The sequence below is a fragment of the Macrotis lagotis genome, chromosome 1, assembly GCF_037893015.1.
Source record: "Macrotis lagotis isolate mMagLag1 chromosome 1, bilby.v1.9.chrom.fasta, whole genome shotgun sequence".
NCBI classification, from domain to species: domain Eukaryota; kingdom Metazoa; phylum Chordata; class Mammalia; order Peramelemorphia; family Peramelidae; genus Macrotis; species Macrotis lagotis.
Window position 1 is genome coordinate 817,118,808 of NC_133658.1, and position 23,107 is coordinate 817,141,914.

The 23,107-nt window shown below is 40.7% G+C and overlaps 1 protein-coding gene across 1 annotated transcript; it reads right to left on the reverse strand.

Moving 5' to 3' along the window:
* Window positions 1–257: 257 nt before the first annotated feature.
* FZD4 (frizzled class receptor 4) lies at window positions 258–18,736 on the reverse strand. The gene is made up of 2 exons (XM_074217066.1): window positions 18,428–18,736; window positions 258–15,811 (listed from the first exon to the last, which is right to left on the reverse strand). The coding sequence occupies exons 1-2, from the start codon at window positions 18,734–18,736 to the stop codon at window positions 14,483–14,485; spliced, it is 1,638 nt and encodes a 545-aa protein (XP_074073167.1). The 3' UTR covers window positions 258–14,482.
* Window positions 18,737–23,107: the final 4,371 nt, after the last annotated feature.

Here is a 23,107-nt window from a genome sequence, read left to right on the forward strand (position 1 = left end):
TAAAATCCACATTAAAAGAATGGAGTACTTGGAATATAATATTTCAGAAGGCAAAGGAGCTAAGATTACAACCAAAAATAATCATTTAGAGAAAAAAAATGGATAATTAATGAAATGGAAGATTTACAAGTATTGCTGATGAAAAGAACAGAACTGAACAGAAAATTTGACTTTCAAACAGAATAATCAAGAGAAGATTAAAAAGAAAAACATGAAAGAATAATCATAAGAGATTCAATAAGGTTAAACTGTTTATATTCCATATGGGTAAATGATATACATGCAACTTTTAAAAAAAACCTCCTTATTAGGGAAGTTAGAGTCTACATAAATAGAGCATAAGCATGAGTTAATTAAGCTGGGATGATTTTTTTAAAAATGTAGAGATGAGAAGGAAGAATGAACTGAAAGAAAGGGAAAGGAGAGGTAGAATGGGTAAAATTTTCTCATATACTAGAGGCTCACAAGGGAGAGATTTTATAGTAGATGAGGAAAATGAGGTGGTCAATGCTTGAACCTCACTATCATTGGTATGAGTTCAAAGAGTGAAGAATAAATAAATAAATATATGCATATCCTTGCATATATTTGTATATGTATGTTTATATAAATATGTGTACCACATACACACACACACACACACACACACACATACACACACACAGAGTTGGGTAGAGAAATCTATTTTACCCAATAGGAATATCATAGGAGACAAATATAAGAGATATGGGAGGAGGGGAGGATGATAAAAGGTAGGACAGATTAAGATAGGCAGTAGTCAGAAGTCAAACAAGATTCTGAGGAAGGACAGGATAAAAAAGAAAGATAGAAGGATAAATAGAAGAAAATGGTATAGAAGGAAATAAAAATTATAAATGGGAATGAAAAGAATTAACTCATAAAACAGAAGTGGATAGCAGAATGGATTAGAAACCAGAATCTAACAATAATGTTAGATTATTGTGCAGCTAGGTGGCAGCTAGGTGGCACAGTGGATAGAATGCCAGCCCTGGAGTCAGGAGGACCTGAGTTCAAATCCGGTCTCAGACACTTAATGATTACCTAGCTGTGTGACCTTGACAATTCATTTAATCCATTGCTTTGTTAAAAGAAAAAAAAACCAAACCAACATGATGTGTGTGTCTGTGTGTGTGTGTGTGTGTGTGTGTGTGTGTGTGTGTGTGTTTGATTCTCACAAGTATCCTGTGAGGTAGGTACTCTTAGTGTCCTCATTTTACAGATAAAGAAACTGATATCTAGAGCAGTTAGGACTTGCCCAGGGTTACACTTCCCTTAACTGTATAAATTAGAATTTGAACTCAAGGTTGTACAAATCAGTTCTTTGTCCTGTTTTATCTAGTTTCCTGTAATGTCATTTTTGAGTAACTTTTTTGTGTAAATGGAAATACACCAGTGGAGGTTAAAGAGCTAAAGTGAAGGGGCAGCTAGGTGGCATAGTGGATAAAGCACCAGCCCTGGAGTCAGGAGTACCTGGGTTCAAATTCGGTCTCAGACACTTAGTAATTACCTAGCTGTGTGGCCTTGGGCAAGCCACTTAACCCCCTTTGCCTTGCAAAAACCTAAAAAAAAAAAAAAAAAAAAAGAGCTAAAGTGAAAAGGAAGAGCATATTTCCCCAATACAAAGTTACACCAGGATGTTAAGAAAGTTTGAATGTGTATGTGGTCCTTCAGCTGGGAACCTTGATCTGCCTCTATTAGGAAGGGTTAGGGAGAACCTTCCAATCCAGAAAGTCAGTAGAAGTCCATATACCCTGTTGGGAGAGGTATGAGGTGCTACTGTCACCCCATATATGTTACATCAGCAAACCTTAATGTTTTGTTCATTTTTTTATTCTTTTGTGTCATCCTCAACTTACTCACCCCAATACAGATAATTGATTGACAAATCCACTCACTTTTATCTCCACAATATCTCCTCTTCTCCTTTCTACTCACCCAACCACCAACCTAGTTCAGGCCATTAAAAGTCAACCAATTGGTCCCTTTGCATCAGCTCTCTCCCCAATCTAATTAATCCATGTGCCAGGCAATGGCCAAAGTGATTTTTCTAAAAGTAATCTGACTTTGTCATTTTTCTATTCTATAAACTACAGAGATTCCCCATTACCTCTAGGATCAAATATAAATTCCTCTGTTGGCAGCAAAACTGCCTCACAACCTGGCTCTAACCTACTTTTGTAGGTTGATTAGACTTAACTCTATAAATATTATAAACCATCTAAACTGGTCTTGTTTCCTCAAACACAGAACTCTACCTCCCACCAATTTGTCTTTGAATCCCATTTCTGTAATATACTTGCTCCACCCCTTCACCTCATAATTCCTACTTTCCTTCAAGGCTCAGTTAAAAGCTGCCTTCTACAAAAAAAACTTTTCTGACTCTCCAGCTGCAAGTTCCTTCCTCCCAAAATTATCTCCTATATATTTTGCAAACATCTATGTATGCACATATCTCTTCTAACCGTATTTAAGTTTTTTTAATTATATAAATATTTTACTTGTTTTCCAATTATATCCAATAGTAGTTTCTACCAATCATTTTTTGGGGTGAGGTTTTGAATTTTACAATTTTCTCCTCCCTCTCTTCCCTCTCTCCTCCTCCCCATCAGAAGGTAATCTGATAAAGTCTTTACATTTGTTTCTATGATACTTGTAGATCAAAACTGAATGTATTGAGAGGAAAAAATATCCATAAGGAAGAAAATATTAGTGATAGCAAAATTATGTAATAGTCTTTGGTCTTCATTTAAAGTCCATAGTTCCTTCTCTGGATTCTATCATGTATCTCCTAAAATTGTCCCTGATCATTGCACTGATAGAGTGAGCATGTCCATCAACGTTGATCATCACCCCATGTTGCTATTAAGGTGAAAAAGTTCTGGTTCTACTCATCTCGCTCAGCATCAATTCATGCAAGTCTTTCCAGGCTCTTCTGAAATCCCATCCCTTTTGATTTCTAATAGAACAAGTGTTCCATCACACACACATATACCACAATTTGCTCAGCCATTCCCCAATTGATGAATATCCCCTTGATTTCTGATTCTTTGCCACTACAAACAGAGCTACTATGAATATTTTTGTTCATCTGGATTTCTTACTATTTTTCATGATCTCTTAAGGATATAGACCTAGTAATGGTATTGCTGGATCAAAGGGTATGCACATTTTTATTGCCCTTTGGGCATAATTCCAAATTTCTCTTCAGGAAAGTTGGGTCAGTTCACAGCTTCAAGAACAATGTGTTAGTGTCCAAAATTTCCTACATCCCTTCCAACATTTATCATTGTACTTTATTTTCTAGTCATATTAAGGACAGGGAGTATATCATTTTAGACTTTGTGCCTTGCCCAAAGTAAGTAATGCTAGAAATATTTTGTTGTTAGTCATTTTTCAATTGAGTTTTCTTGGCAAAGAAAGTGGTTTACTTTTTCCTTCTCCAGCTTCTTTATATACAAGGAAACAGGGTTAAGTGACTTGTCCAGGGTCAAACAGCTATTAAAGTGTCTGAGGTCAGATTTGAACTCAAAAAAGATGCATCTTCCTGATGGTAGTGCTTTGCTCTAATTGCGGCAATACTTACCTGTCCCACCTAACACATAGTGAATGATTAATAAATGTTTGTTGAAGGACAATCCTGAAAGACTATAGAAACTGTGATTCATGTCCAGAGGAAAAAACATGTAGTCTAAATGAAGAACAAAGCATATGATTTTCATTTTTTGAACTTCTTTTATGTTTTTCTTTCTCATGATTTTCCCCCCTTAGTTCTAATTCCTCTTTCACAACATAACTAATATGGAAATATGTTAAACACAATTATAAATGTATAATTTTTACCAGATTGTTCACTACCATGGGGAGAGAAGAGAGAGAAGAGAGAATGGTAGAAAAATGTGGAACTCATAAACTTTCAAATGATGAATGCTGAAAATTAACTTCGCATATAATTGGAAAAATAAAATAAAATAACAAAGAAAAAATGTTGATTGACATTCTTTATATATTGGAAAGTTTATTGATAAATGTTAAGTTTGTGTTAAAAAATTTAAAAATGTTTATTTAATCAGATCAAAGAATCAAAATAGTTGAATGAATAAATCAATAAGTGAACTGACATTATTATTAATAGGTCAGTATTATTAGTGAATCCTATCAAATCCAGAATTTGAATACCAGTTTCTGCATACTATAAGTAAAAGACTTTGTTCAATGAATCCAGTAATCCTGATCCTATATTCTTTTAAAATTTTCTAATCTTTATCCAGTATTCTAGATTCTCTCGACATTTGGAGGAGGAAGAAGAGAAAGTACCAATTAAGATAAGTAGTCTGCAAAACACAACAATACTAGAAACTGGTCATAGAAGCATCAAATCATAAAATTGCTGAAGTGAGAAGAAACTTAAGTGATCATTAATTTCAGAACCATCATCAAAGGAGAAAACTGGGGACCTAAAAAGCTAAGTGACTTTTCCAAGGTCCCACATCTCATTAATGGCACCATGTTACCATTTTTGAAACATGAGTTTGAGTCTTTAGAAATATTACTGTGATATCACTTTTCCAGAGAATACTGGCGATTAAAAAAACACTTGGCCTGACCCTGTCATCCACTTCCTATACAAGTGGTCAAATCCATCAGTCACCATTCCTGTTTCCCCATCTGTGAGGTAAGCCTATTCAGTAATTATACTGACATGTCTGGTGTTTTGTATGGCTCTAATAAAACCTAGAGGGGAAAGGGGAGGGAGAAGGTAAGTACATTCTCAGGCCCTAAAGGAAATCAAGTCGTGCTTACAGAAACTTGGGCAATGGGCCTAAAAGAAAATCAGGCAGCAGACATAAAGGAAGTTTGAAAATTCATCATTATGCTCCCTTCCCATTCACTGAGATCTGTATCAGTGCAGAGAGCTTAGAATAGATCTGATTCAGATGGAAATCCATTCTCCTAAAGATGAGATGACAGAATCAGAAGATAATCTCATTCAATTCCCATTTTGCAGATGAGAAAACCTAAGTGTTTTAAATGATTTATCTAAGATTATATATTATGCAGATAGTAAGCAGGAAACCCTAGATTTAAATGACACTGTCTAATGCCAAAGAAAGAATTCTTTCTACTGCTCCAAGTTTTCCCAACAATGATCACAGAATGTAAAATCCTATCTAGATCGGCCTAGATGTGAGAACTACATATTCACTTCTTTTTCTCAGAACATAGAAGTGATGGAAAAGGGGAAGAGGAAGAGAGGGAATAAGCATTTATTAATCACCTTCAATATGCCGGACACTGTGCCAGATTAAGTGCTTTACAAATTTTATTTCATTTAATCCTTACAACCCTGGGAGGCAATTATTATCCCCATGCTATGATCCTCCTTTTTCAGTGGAAGAAACTGAGACAAAGGTCAAATGATTTGCCCAGGGTCTGAAAACAATGAACTCAAGTCTTCTGGATTCCTAGACCAGATCTATTTACTTAGCCATATGTTATCTCAATAGACTCTCAATAGAAACTTTCTCCCTATACCTTCTGCTAGTGAAGGATAGTCATAGGGAAAAAATCTTCCCCTTTTGACTCTTGTCCACCACATCTGTCATACCCAATCCCAGCACCTCTTCCCTCCTCCCACCCATCCTCAGCCCAGACACTGAAGCAGATACATTCAAAAGTTTGGACTAGCCATACAACTAGGGACTAATCACTCTGACTGCCTAGGAATAGCAGCAACAGCAGTGAACACCAGCCTTTTAAGGTAATTCCATATTTTTCACTCATGATAACTTGTCTTTAAACATCTGAAGAGCTGTCACATGGAAGAGGAATTAGAAGTACTTGGTACAGCTTCAAATGGCAGAAATGGGAGCAAATAGGTAGAAGCTACAAGGTAACTGATTTTTGTCTTAATATAAAGATTAACTTCCGAAGAATTAGAGCTGTTCAACTGTGAGCTGTCTGTCTAGGGAGGGAATGAGTTCTGCATCACAGACAATCTTCAAACAGAGACTAGAGTTACCATTCAAAGATGTTGTCAAGTGGAATCATCCATCAGACTGAGAGCTGAACCAGAGGAACTCTGAGGTCTCTTTAATGAAAATTCATTAAAGTACCTACCAAAGAAATTGGATATCTTTTCAGATCTCCAAAAGTTATTTTTATTATTATTTTAATTAGAGACTCAGTTGACTTCTCTACCTTTGTAATCAATTCATAGGCATTATATAAAAAAGCAATGAAACAAAAGGTGTCGTATCACTTAACAGGAAGAATCTAGAAGTTGTGTTATTGTTTAGTTGTTTTCACAGTCATGTTCAACTCTCTATGACCCTTTTTGGGTTTTTCTGGCAAACTGGAGTGGTTTTTCCCATTTCCTTCTCTGATTCATTTTACAGACTAGTTGATTGTTTAGTTTTTATCCTTCATCACTGAAGAAGACCAAAATGATATCACTATGTTAGAGACAAATTACAGGGGCGGCTAGGCGGCGTAGTGGATAAAGCACCAGCCTTGGAGTCAGGAGTACCTGGGTTCAAATCTGGTCTCAGACACTTAATAATTACCTAGCTGTGTGGCCTTGGGCAAGCCACTTAACCCCATTTGCCTTGCAAAAAACCTAAAAAAACACAAACAAACAAAAAGACAAATTACAGTGTGTCCAACTATGGCTGATCAGACTAATACAAGTTCAGAATGCTCTACCACAGGTCGGGTACAAATAATCTATATGAACGCCTGGGGTGCTAACTCTAAACTTATCCATCTTACATTCCTTTGAGCTGCTTCAATTTTTCCTTCCTCATAGGGCGCAGCATCCTCACTAATGAGGGCACACCATGCTGGGTGCTTCTGTGACAGTGTCTCCCATGCTGTATAATCAATCCTAAAATTCTTAAGAAAGACCTTCAGGGTTTCCCAGTATCACTTCTTTGAGAAACTTGCCTGGGGTCAAACTGCTAGTAAGCATTTGAGACTGAATTTGAAGCTTGTCTTCCTGATTCCAGGCTCAGCACTCTATCCACTGTACCACCAAACTTTTAAATAGGTCCAGATAAATGAACAGTCTAACAGCTGACTCTAACAGTCATTCAGGATGACTTTGAGCAAATGTTCAAGTTGAAAGCAAGGCCAGGGGACAAAGAAAATTCAAAAGTTGATATCTGGGAATTTCGGAGAACCAGAACAATCAGGATTTGTATATGTTTGGGTTATGTCTCATTCTACATGACTTGAATAAACAGGTTTCTGCTGTAGCTCAATTCTCCCCTCCACCAAGTAAAAAGGAGTCAACTTTTTTCCCTTTCTTCACTTGCTCTTCTTCAGTATCAGAAAAGATTACTGTCCAATAGTAGTCAGTTAGCCTATGGATTGATGGACAACACTTTTTGATGCTGTCTTTAAAATGATATTATTGTTGTGATTTCCTACCCCTCAAGAAAGCAAATATACATACAACAGAACTTGACAGCTTAAAGAAAAATGATGAAAAAAAATTGAAGTTATATGGAAAATGAAGGAAAAAATCTGTCTCTTTTAAGACCTTGATATATGGATATGAGGGTTGACATTTTTTACTTTTTATTTCCCCAGTGTTTTTTGTTTGCTTGTGTTTTTTACAATATGACTAATATAGAAATGTTTTGCATGACTGTATATGTATAACTTTTATCAAATTGCTTGCCTTTTCAATGATGGAGAAAAAGGAAAGAAGGTAGGAAAGAATTTGGAACCCACAATTGTAAAAAGTGTGAAGGCTAAAATGGTTCTTACATATGATTGGGGGAAATACTCAAAAATAAAAAAAATAACCAAAAAAAAGTGAAGTAGAGCCTGAAAACAACATGCACAAGGACTACAACAACAAAAAAAAACTGAATACTGTGGCCATATAATGAGCAAGTTTGATCCCAAAAAGGAGGTCTGAGAATGCATCTTCTTCCCTTCTTTGGAAAGGCTGAAGACTCTAAGTATGGAACACTACCTATGTGATACTTGATCTTGTTTCAATAAGTTTTGTTGAAATTTTTTCCTTTTTTGTAATGAGAGATACTATAATGGGGATGAGGAGATGGCATAAATATATATTGGGAAATGTGGCTGACAAATAGAAAAGATAGCAACAAAAAAATTAAAAGTAAAAAGATATTCCTTTTCACACAGGGGCTAATAAACAAAACTTTATTTTCCCTTGATACAAAAATTAAATAGCAAAGTTTCTTTTGTACAGTGATAAATTAGAAATTTACAGTACATACATCAATGCAGATATGCTTTTGTACATCCTAAAAAACATCAGTGTCCATTGTCTTTGAAGTTCAGAAATTCATTCAGGACATGTTTAATAGAGTATCACCCTGGTATCTCTGTATCTGACATCTCAGAACCTTCACAGGTTGGCCTCTGGATGACTGGAAATAGGGTGGGAAGAGGGGATGCAAGAGCTGTCTGGCTATCTGCTGTAATGCCATTTAGCGTAGGGCTAGTCACATTTCAGCAGTGCCCTCTTCTAAATGCAGTCAATATTCACAGCACCTTCTTTCAAAGGAGCTCAAGCGCGTTTAGTGTTGATACTTCTAAGATCTCACTCACAACCCCCTTTGAAGTAGAGGGGAACCAGGCAATACCCACAGGTAGAGACCACTGAGTGGTTTTAAGTGACTGACCTACATCTAGGTACAATAGCTGAGTCAATCATTCTTTTGCTCAGCAAATATGAAATGAGAAAACACCTTCCATTTATAGGACTCCAGTGACAGGTGCTGAGGAAAAAAATGACTTCAGTCTTCATAGACTTGACATCAAGTAATAGAATGTTAGCAACAGAGCTGGGATGAAAACATTTCAGAAACAGATTACCTGAAAGCAAAAATGAACTTTAGCCCTTCATTGACCAGAATTTTCTTCTTCAAAGTAGAGAGGGGACAGACAAACCCAGAAATGAAGAAACCAAAAGCACTAGTCATTCTAAATGCTACCTTGAATGATAATGGTGATTTTGAACACTGTGGAAGACCAAGGAGAAATTCAAGCATATTGGAAATAAACAAATTTGAGCCAAGTCTCTCTACTTGGGCCTACCTTGAATCAATACTGCAGACTCTCTGCCAATTCAAAAAAGGAAAAAAGAAAAAAAGAGAAGTTTAAATGGGGTTCAAGTCACTGCCATCAGGGCCAGTTAGACTTCGAAAAAGAAAGCATTACACAGGACCTTTGTTGCAACACCACTCTCAAGGGCCTACTTCATGCTGTGTAAATTATGTTACCCAAGTGGCTGGCAGGAAGTAGAACTAACCAGATTGGCCGAGAAAATATTCTAGTGAAATCAAATAAATGCCAGTGCTTTTAAAAAATGGGCAGTCTATTTACTCCCTGGTCAAGCAAAGAGTTCCCTTGGCAGCTGTAAAGAATCCCTATCTTGGGTCTAATGAGGTGATAGTATAAGTTCTTTTCCAGACAAGATACAAATTCAAGTTAGGAGCCTGAGCTCAAACACAAGGAGAAAGAGAATAAGGAACTGGACTAAGGATCAATGAAGCATGAGTATTTAAATCAAAAGCCCTCTCTAATATGCCTGCTATAGCACAGAATAAGAATAACTGGGATTTATATAGGGCTTTAAAGTCTGTAAAGCGTCTTATATGTATTATAGATCATTTGAACTTAACAAATAAATATAGGAGGTATTATTAGTATTATTTCCATTTTGCAGATGAGGACAGCAAGGCTCAGACAGGTTAAGTGATTTGATCACTGTCAAGCAATGTCCAAGGCAGGAGATGACCTCAGGTTTTCCTGACTCCAACTCCAGCCCTCTTTCCACAATTCTAATTAGCTTGCATGCAATATACAGAGATTTGTGCTGGAGACTCTTCTTAGTTTATCCCTCAACTTCCAGTTCTGAATTTTTTGACTCTCCTACAGAAGCATTGCAATCACCATTTCTACAAGCAGTTCAATATTGCACCCTAGTGATGAAATCTTTTCATACTTTAGCAGTGGCTGCTATGAAAGAGAATTATAAGCTCACAGAAAAGTGCTCATCTAGTCTAATGATGTCAAAGTCAAATAGAAATGGGGCCCACCAAAATTTATGTCAGGATCCCTGTGAGCCTGCATACTGACTTAGGAAAACATATATTAAAGTGGGCTGCATGTTTGGCATCTCTGATCTAGTCCACCTCCCCCATTTCACAGATGTAGAAACTGAGGTCTAGAGGAGGGAAGTACAGGACTAGAAAACTTGATATGGTTGTATTAATAGTAATGCAGTCTCAGGATTTGGATACCAAGAATATTGAACAAGGTATTAGACTTGGAGTCCAGAAGACCATGGTTAAAATTCTGCCTTAGATACTTTTATCCAATTTGAGGCAAATAACTTAATCTCTATCTGCATCATTTCCCTTATCTGAAAAATGAAAGGGTTGGACTCAGTAGTTTTTAAGGTTCCCTTCCAGATCAAAATTTCTATTTCCAATAGATGGGAGAATCAATAGGAAGAAATCAGAAGGGAGGTAGCTCATGGAAGTGAAGCTTTTCCTCCCACTTTATGCAGTTCCAGGATACCATAGCAAGTTGGTAATCTAGTAGCAATCCAACAGGACAGAAAATGGGTCCCTACTAGAGGACAAGGATGTGAATCAAGTTCAGCCAGACCACCTTGCTTGACCAAACAGACTCCATAGATATTATTCTATTCTCAGTCTAAGAAATCCATCTCTGTCTAAGGAGGGGGAGGGGTCTTGAAGGGGAAGAAAAAGTTAGGCAGAGATTTGAGAAGAGCCTAGTTTAATGGTTTAGTAGATTCCCATCTGAAAGTGGATGGAGATGCTTTGGTTTTTATAGCTATATTCTCCAGCTGTCAAGGAGTCTTCCCAGAAGTGACAGATGACAACTTCTCCCAAATTCCAAAGGAAGAAAAGCAGTCTTGGCTTTTTGCCAGGCAAGATGCTGCCCCAACATTAACAGAGATAAGCCACAGTGAATCCCAATACAGAGGAAAAGAAATGGAATTGCCTGCCAGTGGAATTGCCTTCCCCCTCAGACCTGTACTCACAAAGCACTTTGTTTGCAATTGTCTGATGCATTTACCATGTAATACTGTATATTAAAGCCATCTGGATTTGTCTTCTCCCCCCCGGCAGAGGCCAGGGGCCATGCCTTATCCAAACTTTCTATCTCCCCTGTAGATGCTTAATTTAATTGAAAAAGGGGGTTAGAAAATACCTGGCCTTCCTGAAACCAGCAGAGATGGATCTCAGTTTTGCAAAAGAAGGCTGTTTGCATAACAGTCCACAAGGTTTCCTTAAAGAGCTGCTGCTATTTTCCCTTGCCAGGCCCATGCTCCTACATTAGGGAGTAATCTTAAAAAAAATCACAAAGGAGAAGGGAAAGCTTCTATTCCAGGAGAGGAAGGTCCCACAAGACCCCAGTAGCTTTATTGAACTAGAACAAGCCTATGAACCAGATGGATAGGTTTTCAGGGAGGCTCCACTCCACTTTGCAAAATGGATGAAACAATTCAACAGACTCAAATAAGGCCAATATTAAGCCATGTTGAAAGACCATGGCAGTAGGGGAAAAAACAAACATGTCCACCTTTGTGTCCACACAGTTCTATAGATGGTAGGTATTCGGTTCAAATGTCAAGTGGAATAGAGGTACTTCACAGCTGATAAAAAGTGACTGAGACTCTGGCTATAGCAAAAAGTCAACTGTGTAAAACAAGAGATGCAAACATTATTCTATCAAATCCCTCTGCCTAAGGCAGGGGTTCTTAATCTGGAGTTTGTATACTTAAGAAAAATTATTTTAATTACTATATTGCAATATAATTTGTTACAATATATGAATATATTGCAATATAATTGGTTTCCTCTGTAATCTTGTATCTTTCACATTTTGCATTTAAAATCATTATTCTGAGAAGAGACAAACAGTCAAAGGGATGGGTTCATTCCACAAAACAGATTAAGAACTCCCTCTCTCAGTCTTAAATATTTCATTCATTTGAAAGACAGCAGGAGAGAAACTTGGCACAGAGTTTCAACTCAACTAGCAGAGGTGACTGCTGCTGATTGTAGGCATTTTTACCTTAGAAGGCAAGAGACTTGATGAGCAATCTGACATGTCAGCACCTAGTGAATGACCAACTCTTCAGTATGTGAAAGTTGGTCTCCTGACTTTCCCACTCAAGTATTTTCTCCTACTGGATTAGACTGCCCAAATCACAAGATCACGGAAATGTTAGGATTAAATGTTAGGATTAAAAAAATCCAGAACTCTTAAGAGTCAGGCATCCATATTAAGCCTTAGTTAAATCATTCTCCCTCCTGGATTCCTCCTTTCCCTGGGACAAATTTGCTGCACAACTCCCTAGGCACTGGAGTAGAGCGTGAGTAAGGGCAGAATCTGCCCCTGTGCAATCATTTGGTGGCCCTAGACATTTATGGGAACTGATTTGTGTGCAGAAAAGAGAGTTCAAGGTTTACATTCTATATGCAATACAATCTCTGATTTAGCTAAGCCAATTCACACCAGCCTTTCCAGGGATTCTTTCTCAGGATCCTAGAGACCTGACTGATCATATCAAAGTCACAGTGTTCAATACTTGAGAGAAGCAAGCAATAAAAGGAGAAGCTTATCACCAAAATCTGGCCACTTATTTGGAATTCTAAGACTCTGGATACATTTCTTTACAAAGCAAAGGGACCAGGGCTTTCCTACTAAAAGGGGGAAAAAGATGAATGAATGAATGATATATCGTTGCTAAATCAGGGATGAATGTAACATTGGTATGAATTGGATGGAAAGGAACCAAAAATATGCCCAGGAATGGCAAACATTGAGTCTGCTGCAGACTAGAAGTCTAAAGAAGGTCTTAGACAGGTTAATGTTTGGGACAGCTACATTTTCAAAAGAACTGCTATTTTCCAGAGGCTGCTGAAAGGTTCTCTTTCAATGTGAAGCAAGTTTTTAAACAGTCCAAAGCATGGGGCCAGTCAACAATGGGGCAATTAAGACCTGTGAGTTCTCAGCAGTCGGCAGGTTTATATGGTTTGCACCATGTCCCCTGATAACCAAACAAGCTCCTTGCTGGAAGTCAGAGATTCATTAAGCACCATATAAATACTGCAGGCCATGCCGCTCAGAGAGCCAGCAAGAGTCATCACAATTGTGCACCAAGGAGCAGAATTTGTTCGCCTTAGATCCCTTTACAGAAGGGAAAATGTCTCCATTGTTGAATGGAGACCAGACTCTCTGATAACATTCTTATATTTAAAAAAAAATGCGCTATCATTCTGAGAATGCAAGCTGACCATAGCTTAAAGTCAGGCAGGGGACTATGTCATGGTCGGAGAATGTGCTTTTAATTGTAATTGACACACACAAATTACACAGTTAATCTGTGTGAACACAAAGTTGCCAAGAAACTTAACATTTTAGTCCTTCCAGACTGGCGTCTGCAGAGATGCAATCACACAAAGTGAAATATATTAAGTCTTAATTGCTCAATGCAATGGGTCTCTGGGGTGTGTAAGGTAAGTAGACTGAGTAAATCTCGTTTTTCTCTGAATTAAATGATTGTCAGAAAGTGAATCACCCTTAATTCCCCATCCCCCACCCCTTTAGTCATGCTCTAATTTTTTTTATTATTAACATATGCATTTAAGTCATTAATACAAAAGTGAGGTGGAGAGGGAGTAGAAGACTAACATCCTGAAACAGGAGAAACTGAAATAAGATTTTTGTTGGTTTTGTTTTGTTTTGTTTTGTTTTGTTTTTAACTTAGAAGAAAAATTCATTGGACCCTTTATCTTTGCCTAAACAACTCTTATTTCATGACAAAGACAATGAAGTACTTTTACATCACCATTGGGGGGGGTGGGGTGTGACTGGCACATCTCTGAGGAGTAAACTGGGGTACTATGGAAAATGTTTAAGTTATGTTATAAACACCTTCAAAAAACCAAACTAGAAAACCTTGTAATACTTCTCTGAACTCAGTATTTCCAGTGTTTATTGATTGGGTTATTATTTGAAAGACCCAGTTAGTATTCCAAATCTTAAAGGACTTTAAAAGTTAATCTTTCTCCTTCAAGTTAACAAAACTCAGTTCTGATAATGGTTGACCATTCAGGGGTAGCAACTTTGCCACTAAAGCTGCAAGGTCTGTACACAATGTCAGGACTGCAACCTGCTAAAGTGATCAGCGGTTTGATTTTTCACAGCTTTGAAAGCCTCTATTGGCCTTTCTGTTTGGGAGAACACCATGGCTGCCATCAGAAATGCTGTTCTGGTTATGTGTTTGGGACTGTTTGCTTTTTAACATGAGTTGCGAACTCATACATCCAAGCCTTGTTCAACTGGAGTTATTGCATAAAATGGAGGGAGGGGGGCCTGACACATTTCTACCAAAATGCAAGCATTTTCCCCTTGGGGGCTTGCAAGTTAACTGTGCTTATACTACAGTTTCATTTCCTTTCCCTGGCTTTACCCAACCATCTCCCCTTTTCTCTCGCTTTACCTTCCCTGAGTTCACCAGTCTGTTGGAGCATTTCTGCCACGTGTGGAGTGTCTTAGCAGACCAAATCCACATGCCAGAAGTGATCCCCACCAACAAAGACATAAAGATTTTCAGCATCTCAACTGCCATGTTTGAATCATCAGCTGAATAGAGGAAGAGCGTCCAGTTGGAGATCTCGTAGAAATAACAAGCAATCACACACGTGGCGGGTACTGTATATAATACTGAGAAGACTCCAATTTTGACCATCAACCTTTCTAGCTTGTCTGTTTTTGTTCCATCTTTTTGGAGATTGGATCGAATTTTGAATAAGGCCACCAAGCCAGCAGCGATAAATAATGTTCCAATCACCAGGTAAGTGAAGAGTGGTGCAACCACAAAACCCGTGAGTGCATCCAAGTTCTGGTTCCCAACATAGCACAGGCCTGTAAGTTCATCAGCATCTACTAGTCTCATGATCAAGATGACAATGGTTTTCACTGCTGGGATCGCCCAGGCTGCAATGTGGAAATAAGAGCTGTGCATTTCAATGGCCTCATGACCCCATTTAAGTCCTGCTGCCAAGAACCAAGTGAGTGTCAGAATAACCCACCAGATGGAGCTGGCCATCCCAAAGAAGTACATCAGTAAGAAAATTATAGCACATCCTGTGTTCTTAAGACCTTCTTGGATGAGAACTGGTTCTGCTGCCTCTTCAAAATCGCAGGATATCCTTTCCCTGCCCACGGTCAGTCTCACAATATAAGCAATGCTATAAATATTGTAGCACATACTGAGAAAGATGATGGGACGCTCAGGGTAAGAAAACCTGGATGAATCAATCAGGAAGGTCAGCACTGTGAAGGCAGTTGATATGAAGCACAGGCTGGCCCACATAGCCATCCAGATATCAGTGAATTCCTTGGCTGACCTGCTATATAAGCCAGCATCGTAACCACACTTCAGGACACAGTTTAGGCTTCTTTTCACCCAAATGTACTGATCTGAATGCATACCCATGGTATGACATTCTTCCCCAGGCTGAATGGGTGGCTTGTGGGGTAAGGGAACATCTTCATCCCCTGGGCCTTCCATGCACATGTGGTTATGGTCATTTTGGGGAGGGAATTTGCTGCAATTGAGGCTGTCTGGCCAGGCAAACCCAAACTCCTTCAGAACTGGTTCACACCTCCTCTTGACTGAAAGGCACATACCTCCACATGGGCCAATTGGGATGTTGATCTTCTCTGTGCACATTGGCACATACACAGAACAAAGGAAGAACTAGATGAGTAATGAAATAGAAGAAAACAATTATATTTGGTTTGACCTATACACTAGTGAACAGAACAGACAGTGTCTATGTTTGTTTTTTAGAATGGCCCATATTTGTATTTTACTTTTATCTCATATGGAGGAATAATAGAGCCGGAAGGAACCTTAGAATATAAAGGTTCCACACTTTATATACAGATGAACAAGCTTAGGCCCGAAGAAGTAAATGACTTGCCCTGGCTAATAAACAGCATAGGTAGAACTTGATTCCAAATTCACTGTCCTTCCCAGACCATGCCGCTTCCCTAAATAGCACAAAAAGAATGCCTTCTATCAAAGTAATATTTCATCCCTAGTTTAGTTCCTGTAGTTCTTTGCAGTAGAGAAAGGCACCATGGGTTAGTGGGTAGCCCTCTGGACTTGGAATTAGGAGACCTAGAATTTGATCCCCGAGTTCTGACTTAGCTAATAACTAACTTGTACAAACAGGAGCAAATCATTTACCTTTGGTGAGTTCCAGTTCCTCTTCCAAAAACAGATAATATTTGCACTATCTATCTCAGAGAGTTGTGGCAAAGATTAATTTAGATAACAGATACAGAAACCATCCAAGTGGACCCATAGAACTTGGGAGCTGAAAGGGACCTTAGGGATCAATTTCTATAGATGAGGAAACTGAGACCAGAAAGGTGAACTGACTAGTAGTCAATGGTACAGCCAAGACTCAACATCCAGCTCTCCTGACTCCAAGTCTAGAATTTTACCACTGCTTTATAAACATAAGATATTAACAATATTATTATTATTATTTAAGTAAAAGCCAAGCCACTCTAATTCACCTTTGACTCCCATTTGAAAGAATCAATGACATGGTCTTTTTTCCTTTTTGATTTTATTCTTCTTTCACAAGATGATTAATATGGATATTTGTTTAACATTGTTATCCATGTAAAACCTATATTGGATTGCTTTCTGACAGGGGAGGGGGAGGGAAAGAAGGGAGGGAGAAAGATGTGAAACTCAAAACCTTGCAAAAATGATTGTTGAAAGCTATCTTTGCATGTAATTGGAAAAAATAAATAATTTTTTAAAAGCGTCAATGATAATATATTTTTCTGCAGCACTTTATGGTTTTAAAACCACTGTTCTCATGCCTACCCTTAGAGGGAGGCCATGTAAGATTTATTAATCGCATTTTATAAATGAAGAAACTGGAGCTCAGAGAGGTTAGAGACTTGTCCAAAGTTACACAGAGTTGGGCTCCAAGCCCAGATAGTCCAATTCCAAGCCCGTCTCTCTTGCCACTGTACCCTTTCTATCCTGCCACATAACAGTCACTTAATGCTTGCTAGTTATTGATATTGCCCTCTGTCTAAATTATGTTGGTCATTACTGGACAGAGATACTTTAACTTTTTAACCACATTATTACTCCCCTCAAAGTAAAAGGAAATGATTTCTTTTGGGCATTACACTTCCCAATACTCCTATCCCTCTCTTCCTAAAACATTCCCCAATGAAATAGAAATGTTGAAAAAAGCCTTAGACCATTATGCAGTTTAGACTTTTTTTAGACCCACTTAAAGAACTGAAAACCAGGACTTCTATGACAGGAACCCTTTCACACATGAGTATTTTTAAAACCCCATCCAAAACCCCCTAAAATCTTTGCTGTCACCAATAGAGAAGTGGAGTTCCTAGACTCAACTCATCCAAATCTGATAAAGTCTCCATGGCTCCTTACAGATGTTGTCTGTGAAGGCTACAGTTACAAGTGACTGTTTTCCAACATGAGCCCAGAGCCAGTCCTGTCCTTCAAACTGCTTGGCCGCTTCTCCAGCATACATGTAATTATAAATACATATCCCGGTGGAAGTGTTCTCCTCCAGCACAATCTTTGCTGAGGTCAGACTAAGGAAAGTCTAGGCTGGGGAAGGTCTAGGCACCACCATTCCCATTCAGTGTGGGAAACTGAGTGTAACAAGATTTGTATCTAGAAACAACCTGGTGAATGCCAGCTCTTGTGACTAGGGTTGTTTTTTTTTTTTAAAAAAAAGAGAATTAAAATAAAACGAGGTGACAATCTTTTACTCAAATGGACTGCCTGGGAGTTTTTAACTTTACAGATAAAATAGAAAGGGGAGGGGGAGTAGAGAGGGAGGAGTCCACTTAGGCTCAAATGGAAGCTATAACTGGCTCGGGTGGCAGGCACTCTCGCAGCAATCCACCAAACGGTGACCCCCTAATCTCTAGCCAAGATAACAGTCTCCATTTCTTCCCTCACTCTGCTTCTCCGGGATTAGGGGCTTGGCCAGACAGGGGTGAGAAGGGGAGAGCAACGTTAGGGCGGGGTGCAAGAGTGGGCTCTTTAACAAGCCAGATGACTTACACAATATTTGGCTTTCAGTTTCTGAGAAGGGGGAGCAAAGGGGGAGGCCCTTTCCATCCAGACTGTTTGACCCTTCCCTTCGGGCTGCGGAGATAGGGGCTCGATCTGGGGAGATAGTCGAAGTGGGAACGTTTGGGACCCAGCTTCTGTTCTGGGCCAGAAGCGTTGGAGGGGGTGAGGGAGGAAGGTCCAGCGGGGATGGGATGGGGTGGGGGGGTCGGGAGGATCAGTGCCCACCTGTAGCTGGCTGGAGCAGCCGTACTGGATGAGCGGGGTGAAGGTGGTGAGCTGCAGCTCGGCGTCCGTCTGCAGCTCGTGCCCCACCAAGTTGGGCATCTTGGTCACGTTGTACCCCAGGTTCTGGCACATCGAGATCCGAATGGGGTCGCAGCGCCTCTCCTCCTCGTCCCCAAAAGCCCGCGCCTGCCCCAGCAGCAGCAGCAGCAGCAGCAGCAGCGGCGGCGGCGGCAGCAGGGGCGGCGGGAGGCTGAAGCCGACGCCGCCGGGCGCCCTCGGGACCCTCAGTCCCGGGACCCGCCGAGCCATGGCCAGGGGTGGGGGGAGGCGGCGGCGGCCCCAGCGGCGGCTCCTGCCGCTGGCCCAGATAGCCCCAGTTTGCAAGAAGAGGCGGCGGGCGGAGGAGGGGAGGCGGCCCCCGCTCTGGGGTGCCTGGAGCAGGAGAGTGGCAGCAAGAAGTGGGGGAGAGGGAGAGGGAGCAGCAGGAGGACAGTGGCTAGCTGCAGGGGCAGCTGCGAGCGGCTGTGCAGAGTATCAAATGCCCCTGCCCCCGGCGGAGGGGGGGCGTCCCGGGGTCATGGCTGCGGGGCGCAGCCAGCCCGGCTCCGGGCTCTGGGGCTCTGGGGCTCCGCCGGGCCGCGCCGCGCCGCGCCTGCCCCGGACCCAGCTCCGCAAGGCTCTCCCAGCCCGGAGCCCTGGGCCGGGCGCTGTTTTCGCCAGGCGGTGGCGGGGACCTGACGGGCAGCGGGCAGCTCCAATGGGAGGGCGCCGCCGACCTGGGAAAGGAGGGGTCTGCGGAGAGGAGGGGGGTCCTAGACAGAGGAGGGGCGGGGCGACTGGGCTGTGCGCCGAGGGGTCAGTCCCCGCCACCCCCTCCCTCCCACCCCCTCCCCTGCGCTCCGCCTCCCTACTCTTTCCTCCCACCCGGAGCGCGGGGCTCCACAGGGACCAGGCGGGGATGGAGCGGAGTCGCTCCGTCCCCACCGGCCCCTCCCCCCCCGGGCCCAACTCCCCACTCCTCTCCCAGGTGGGAAGTGCTTGGGTCCCTCCTCCCGGCCCCCTCCCTCCTTCCAGCTGTCAGCTCCAGCCCACTTACCCTTTCCACCCCCTCCTCACTCCCCCCCAAAACTTCTTGGCAGTGTGGATAGTCCAGAGACCCTTCCAGCCCTGGCTAAGGTGGCCTCTCCGCAGCGACTAATCCTCGCCCCCAGGCCGGGGCCCAGCCCCTTCCCGGGGGGGGGGGGGGGGGGGGGGGGGCCTGGGGAGAAAGAGAAAGAAGTAAGCCCGGGGAAGCAGGACCCGCCGAAGAGCCTGCTCTCTGGTTTCCTAAATATACGAAATGAAATTCCACATGGGGACCCAAAAGGAAATGAGACCGGGACGCTCTGTGCTTCTCAGCCCGCCGCCCTTCCTGTCTAGAGGACATGATTTCTAAATAAGACTGGGGGAGGGAGAGGGGATGCTTGACCTGTGCAAAGAGGGCGATGGAGGAAGAAAACCTCTGCAATCCCAACTGCCAGTCCTCCGTCTCCCGGGCTCTGAGTCCCACGCCTGATAGCGGAGCCCCTTTCTTTGCCATTGTTCCCTTCTAGTTAATACAAATACTAATGGTAATGATAACAACTCACCTTTACGCCGCATTGGGGGGTTTACACGGTGCTTTGCTTATTACACTTTACAACCGAGAGCTGGAATGGAAAGTGTGCTGGCCCTGCAGTCAGAAGCCTGACACTAGCAGCATGACCACGGGCACCTCTGGGAGCCTCGGTGTAGCGTGAGGAGTCATACGTGCACATGGTCCGTCACAGGATTATTGATATGAAATGGGCTTTAGAAACCCTAAACTGTTACACACGTGTGTATGTTGTGCCTTTCTTCTAAAGACAGGGCCTACAAAGTAAAGTAGAAACTGTGCTAGGCGCTGAGAATATTAAAAAAAAAGTCACATTCTAATGGGGGGGGAGAATCACTCGCAAAAAAAAATGAGTTCTTTAAATAATAAATAAACCCCTCTCTTAACTTCAGTTCTTTCGAAGGCTCAAAATTCCAGCCATCTCTTCATTTGCCACTGGTTCAGTATGGTTTCAACTCCAATATCCCTCTACCCAGTCCTCCATCCTACCCGCCCCGCCCCCAGCTTCTTTTTGCTTATTGTCTTCTCTCTTTATAGAGAGAAGTTATAGAATTGTTAGTTGGTCAAGTGCAAAGAACCATCCACCTGGAGTGGAGTCAGGAGGACTCATCTTCATTAATTCAAATCTGACCTCAAATACTTAGTAACTATGTGACCCTGGGCAAGTCATTTAACCCTGTTTACCTCAGTTTCCTCATCCGTAAGATAAGCTAGAGAAGAAAATGGCAAACCACTCCAGTATCTTTGCCAAGAAAAGGATCACAAAGGGTCAGACATTGGACTAAACAATAACAAAAATTAAACTGTAATCTCCTTGGTGCCAGGGACTTTTTTTTTATTTTTCTAATTTGTATCCCCTTAGCTCAGTGCTTGACCACAGAAGTCACTTAATAAATGTTTATCATATTGGTATCATTTAGTCACCCTCACATCATTTTACAGAGGAACAAGCTGAGGCCCACAGTTTTAAAATAACTTGCCCAAGGTCACATAGATGGTTAGGACTAGAACAAAGGAATCTAAAGCATAGATGTCAACTTGAGATACACGGGGTCATGTTGAGATGTGTACATTTAGAAACATCTCCTTTCTTTCAAGGTCTTACTGGTTTGATCAGTCAGTCAGACACATTGAACAATGCTCTCAACATCATGATGTCCTTTTGGTCCCTTTGCACAGGACAGAAACAGGATGGACTAGTCCATCCGAAGCTAGGAGTGAAGCTAAGAATCTAAGTCAACTCTTCATTTTTACTGATTCAAATACACACACACTTCTAAAAATCATTTATTGCCTGTGATGCTTTGGCATTTGGCATCTTCATATTGCTGGTTAGTTTTTCTCATGGATGACTTCTTCATGACAGTCCTCCTCTGATATCTTATGGGTGATATGGAAGTAACCCTATTTTGACAAGGGTTTTTCCAGTTGAGTACAAGTCCTGACAGATCAGTCCAAGCTGAAGACACTTCAAGAGTGGGTCCAATGGTTGCCTGTAGGCATTGTTTGCCTGTAGTCACAAGAGCAATATCTATAAGGAGAAGATAAATGTACAAGTTAATGAAAGAGTCAAAGTAACTCTTGAAGATCATCAAAGCAGTGGAGGGGTTGTAGTTTGCATCAGGGGAGGGAATGTCCACACAAAGGAAATCACAATTCCTTGAAATATGAGAGCAAATATCTGAGCAACACTCTTTAATGGAAAAAAGCAAACCTTATACTATTTTGTTTTCCACAATGTTGGGCACATACTTTTTTTAAACACTAAAAAAAAAGTTATTTGCAAAGAAAAACTTACATCTGTTCTTTTAGTTTATATACTAAACACACCTCTCCTTAAAGTGACAAGTCACTAGAGCAACTGGTGTTGCTCTGACCTTTTCTTTCTTTCTTTCTTTCTTTCTTTCTTTCTTTCTTTCTTTCCTTCCTTCCTTCCTTCCTTCCTTCCTTCTTTCTTTCTCTTTCTTTCTTTCTTTCTTTCTTTCTTTCTTTCTTTCTCCTCCTTCTCCTCCTATCTTCTTCTTCTTCTTCTTCTTCTTCTTCTTCTTCTTCTTCTTCTTCTTCACCAAATGATAAAATGAGGTTACTCTTTAATATCTCTAAAATCCTTTCCAACTCTGTCTATGATTCTGTATTTAGTAAACACACCTCTCCTTAGAGCATACCACATTGGAAGGACCAAACATTTACAAACCCCCCAGAACTAACTCTGAAAACATTAGCAGCAAAAAGTCTGAAGCTTGGCACAGAACCTCCTTCACCCTGGGAATAGATCCCAACTTTAACATAAGGTTAAAAGTGAAGAATAAACTAGGGAAAAAGTGAGCAAACAAAAAATGACATGACCATTAAAAAGTTACTATGGTGACAGAGAAGGCCAAGACACAAACTCAAAAGAAGATAATGAAATAAAAAAATCAAGATGCAAAGCTTCAAAGAAAAATGGGAATTAGAGAATTCCTGAAAGAACTTAGAAAGGATTTTAAAAATCAAAAGAAGAGGAAAAATTAGGGGAAAATGAGACTGATGCAAGAAATTATTATTTGAGAGTCAACAACTTGATAAAAGAGGCTCAAAAACGGGGATGCCCATCAGTTGCAGAATGACTGAGCAAGTTGTGATGGAATGTGATGGAATACAATTGTTTCATAAGAAATCAGGAGCACATAGATTCAGAAAAACCTGAAAAACACTTACATGAACTGATTCTGAGTGAAGTGAGCAGAATCAGAACATTGTACACAATAACAGCAATAATGGAGGTAACTCTATTTTGACAAGGGTTTTTCCAGCTGAGCATAAGTCCTGAAAGATCAGTCCAAGCTGAAGATACTTCAAGAGTGTGTTCAATGGTTGCCTGTAGGCATTATTTGCCTGTAGTGATCAATTCTGATAGACTTAGCTCTTTTCAGCAGTACAACGATCAAAGAAAATTCTTGAAGTTATGATTGAAAATGCCATCCACATCCAGAGAAAGAATAAGGAGTCTGAATATAGATCAAAGCATCCTATTTTCACTTTTTAAAATTTGTTTTGTTTTTTCCCTT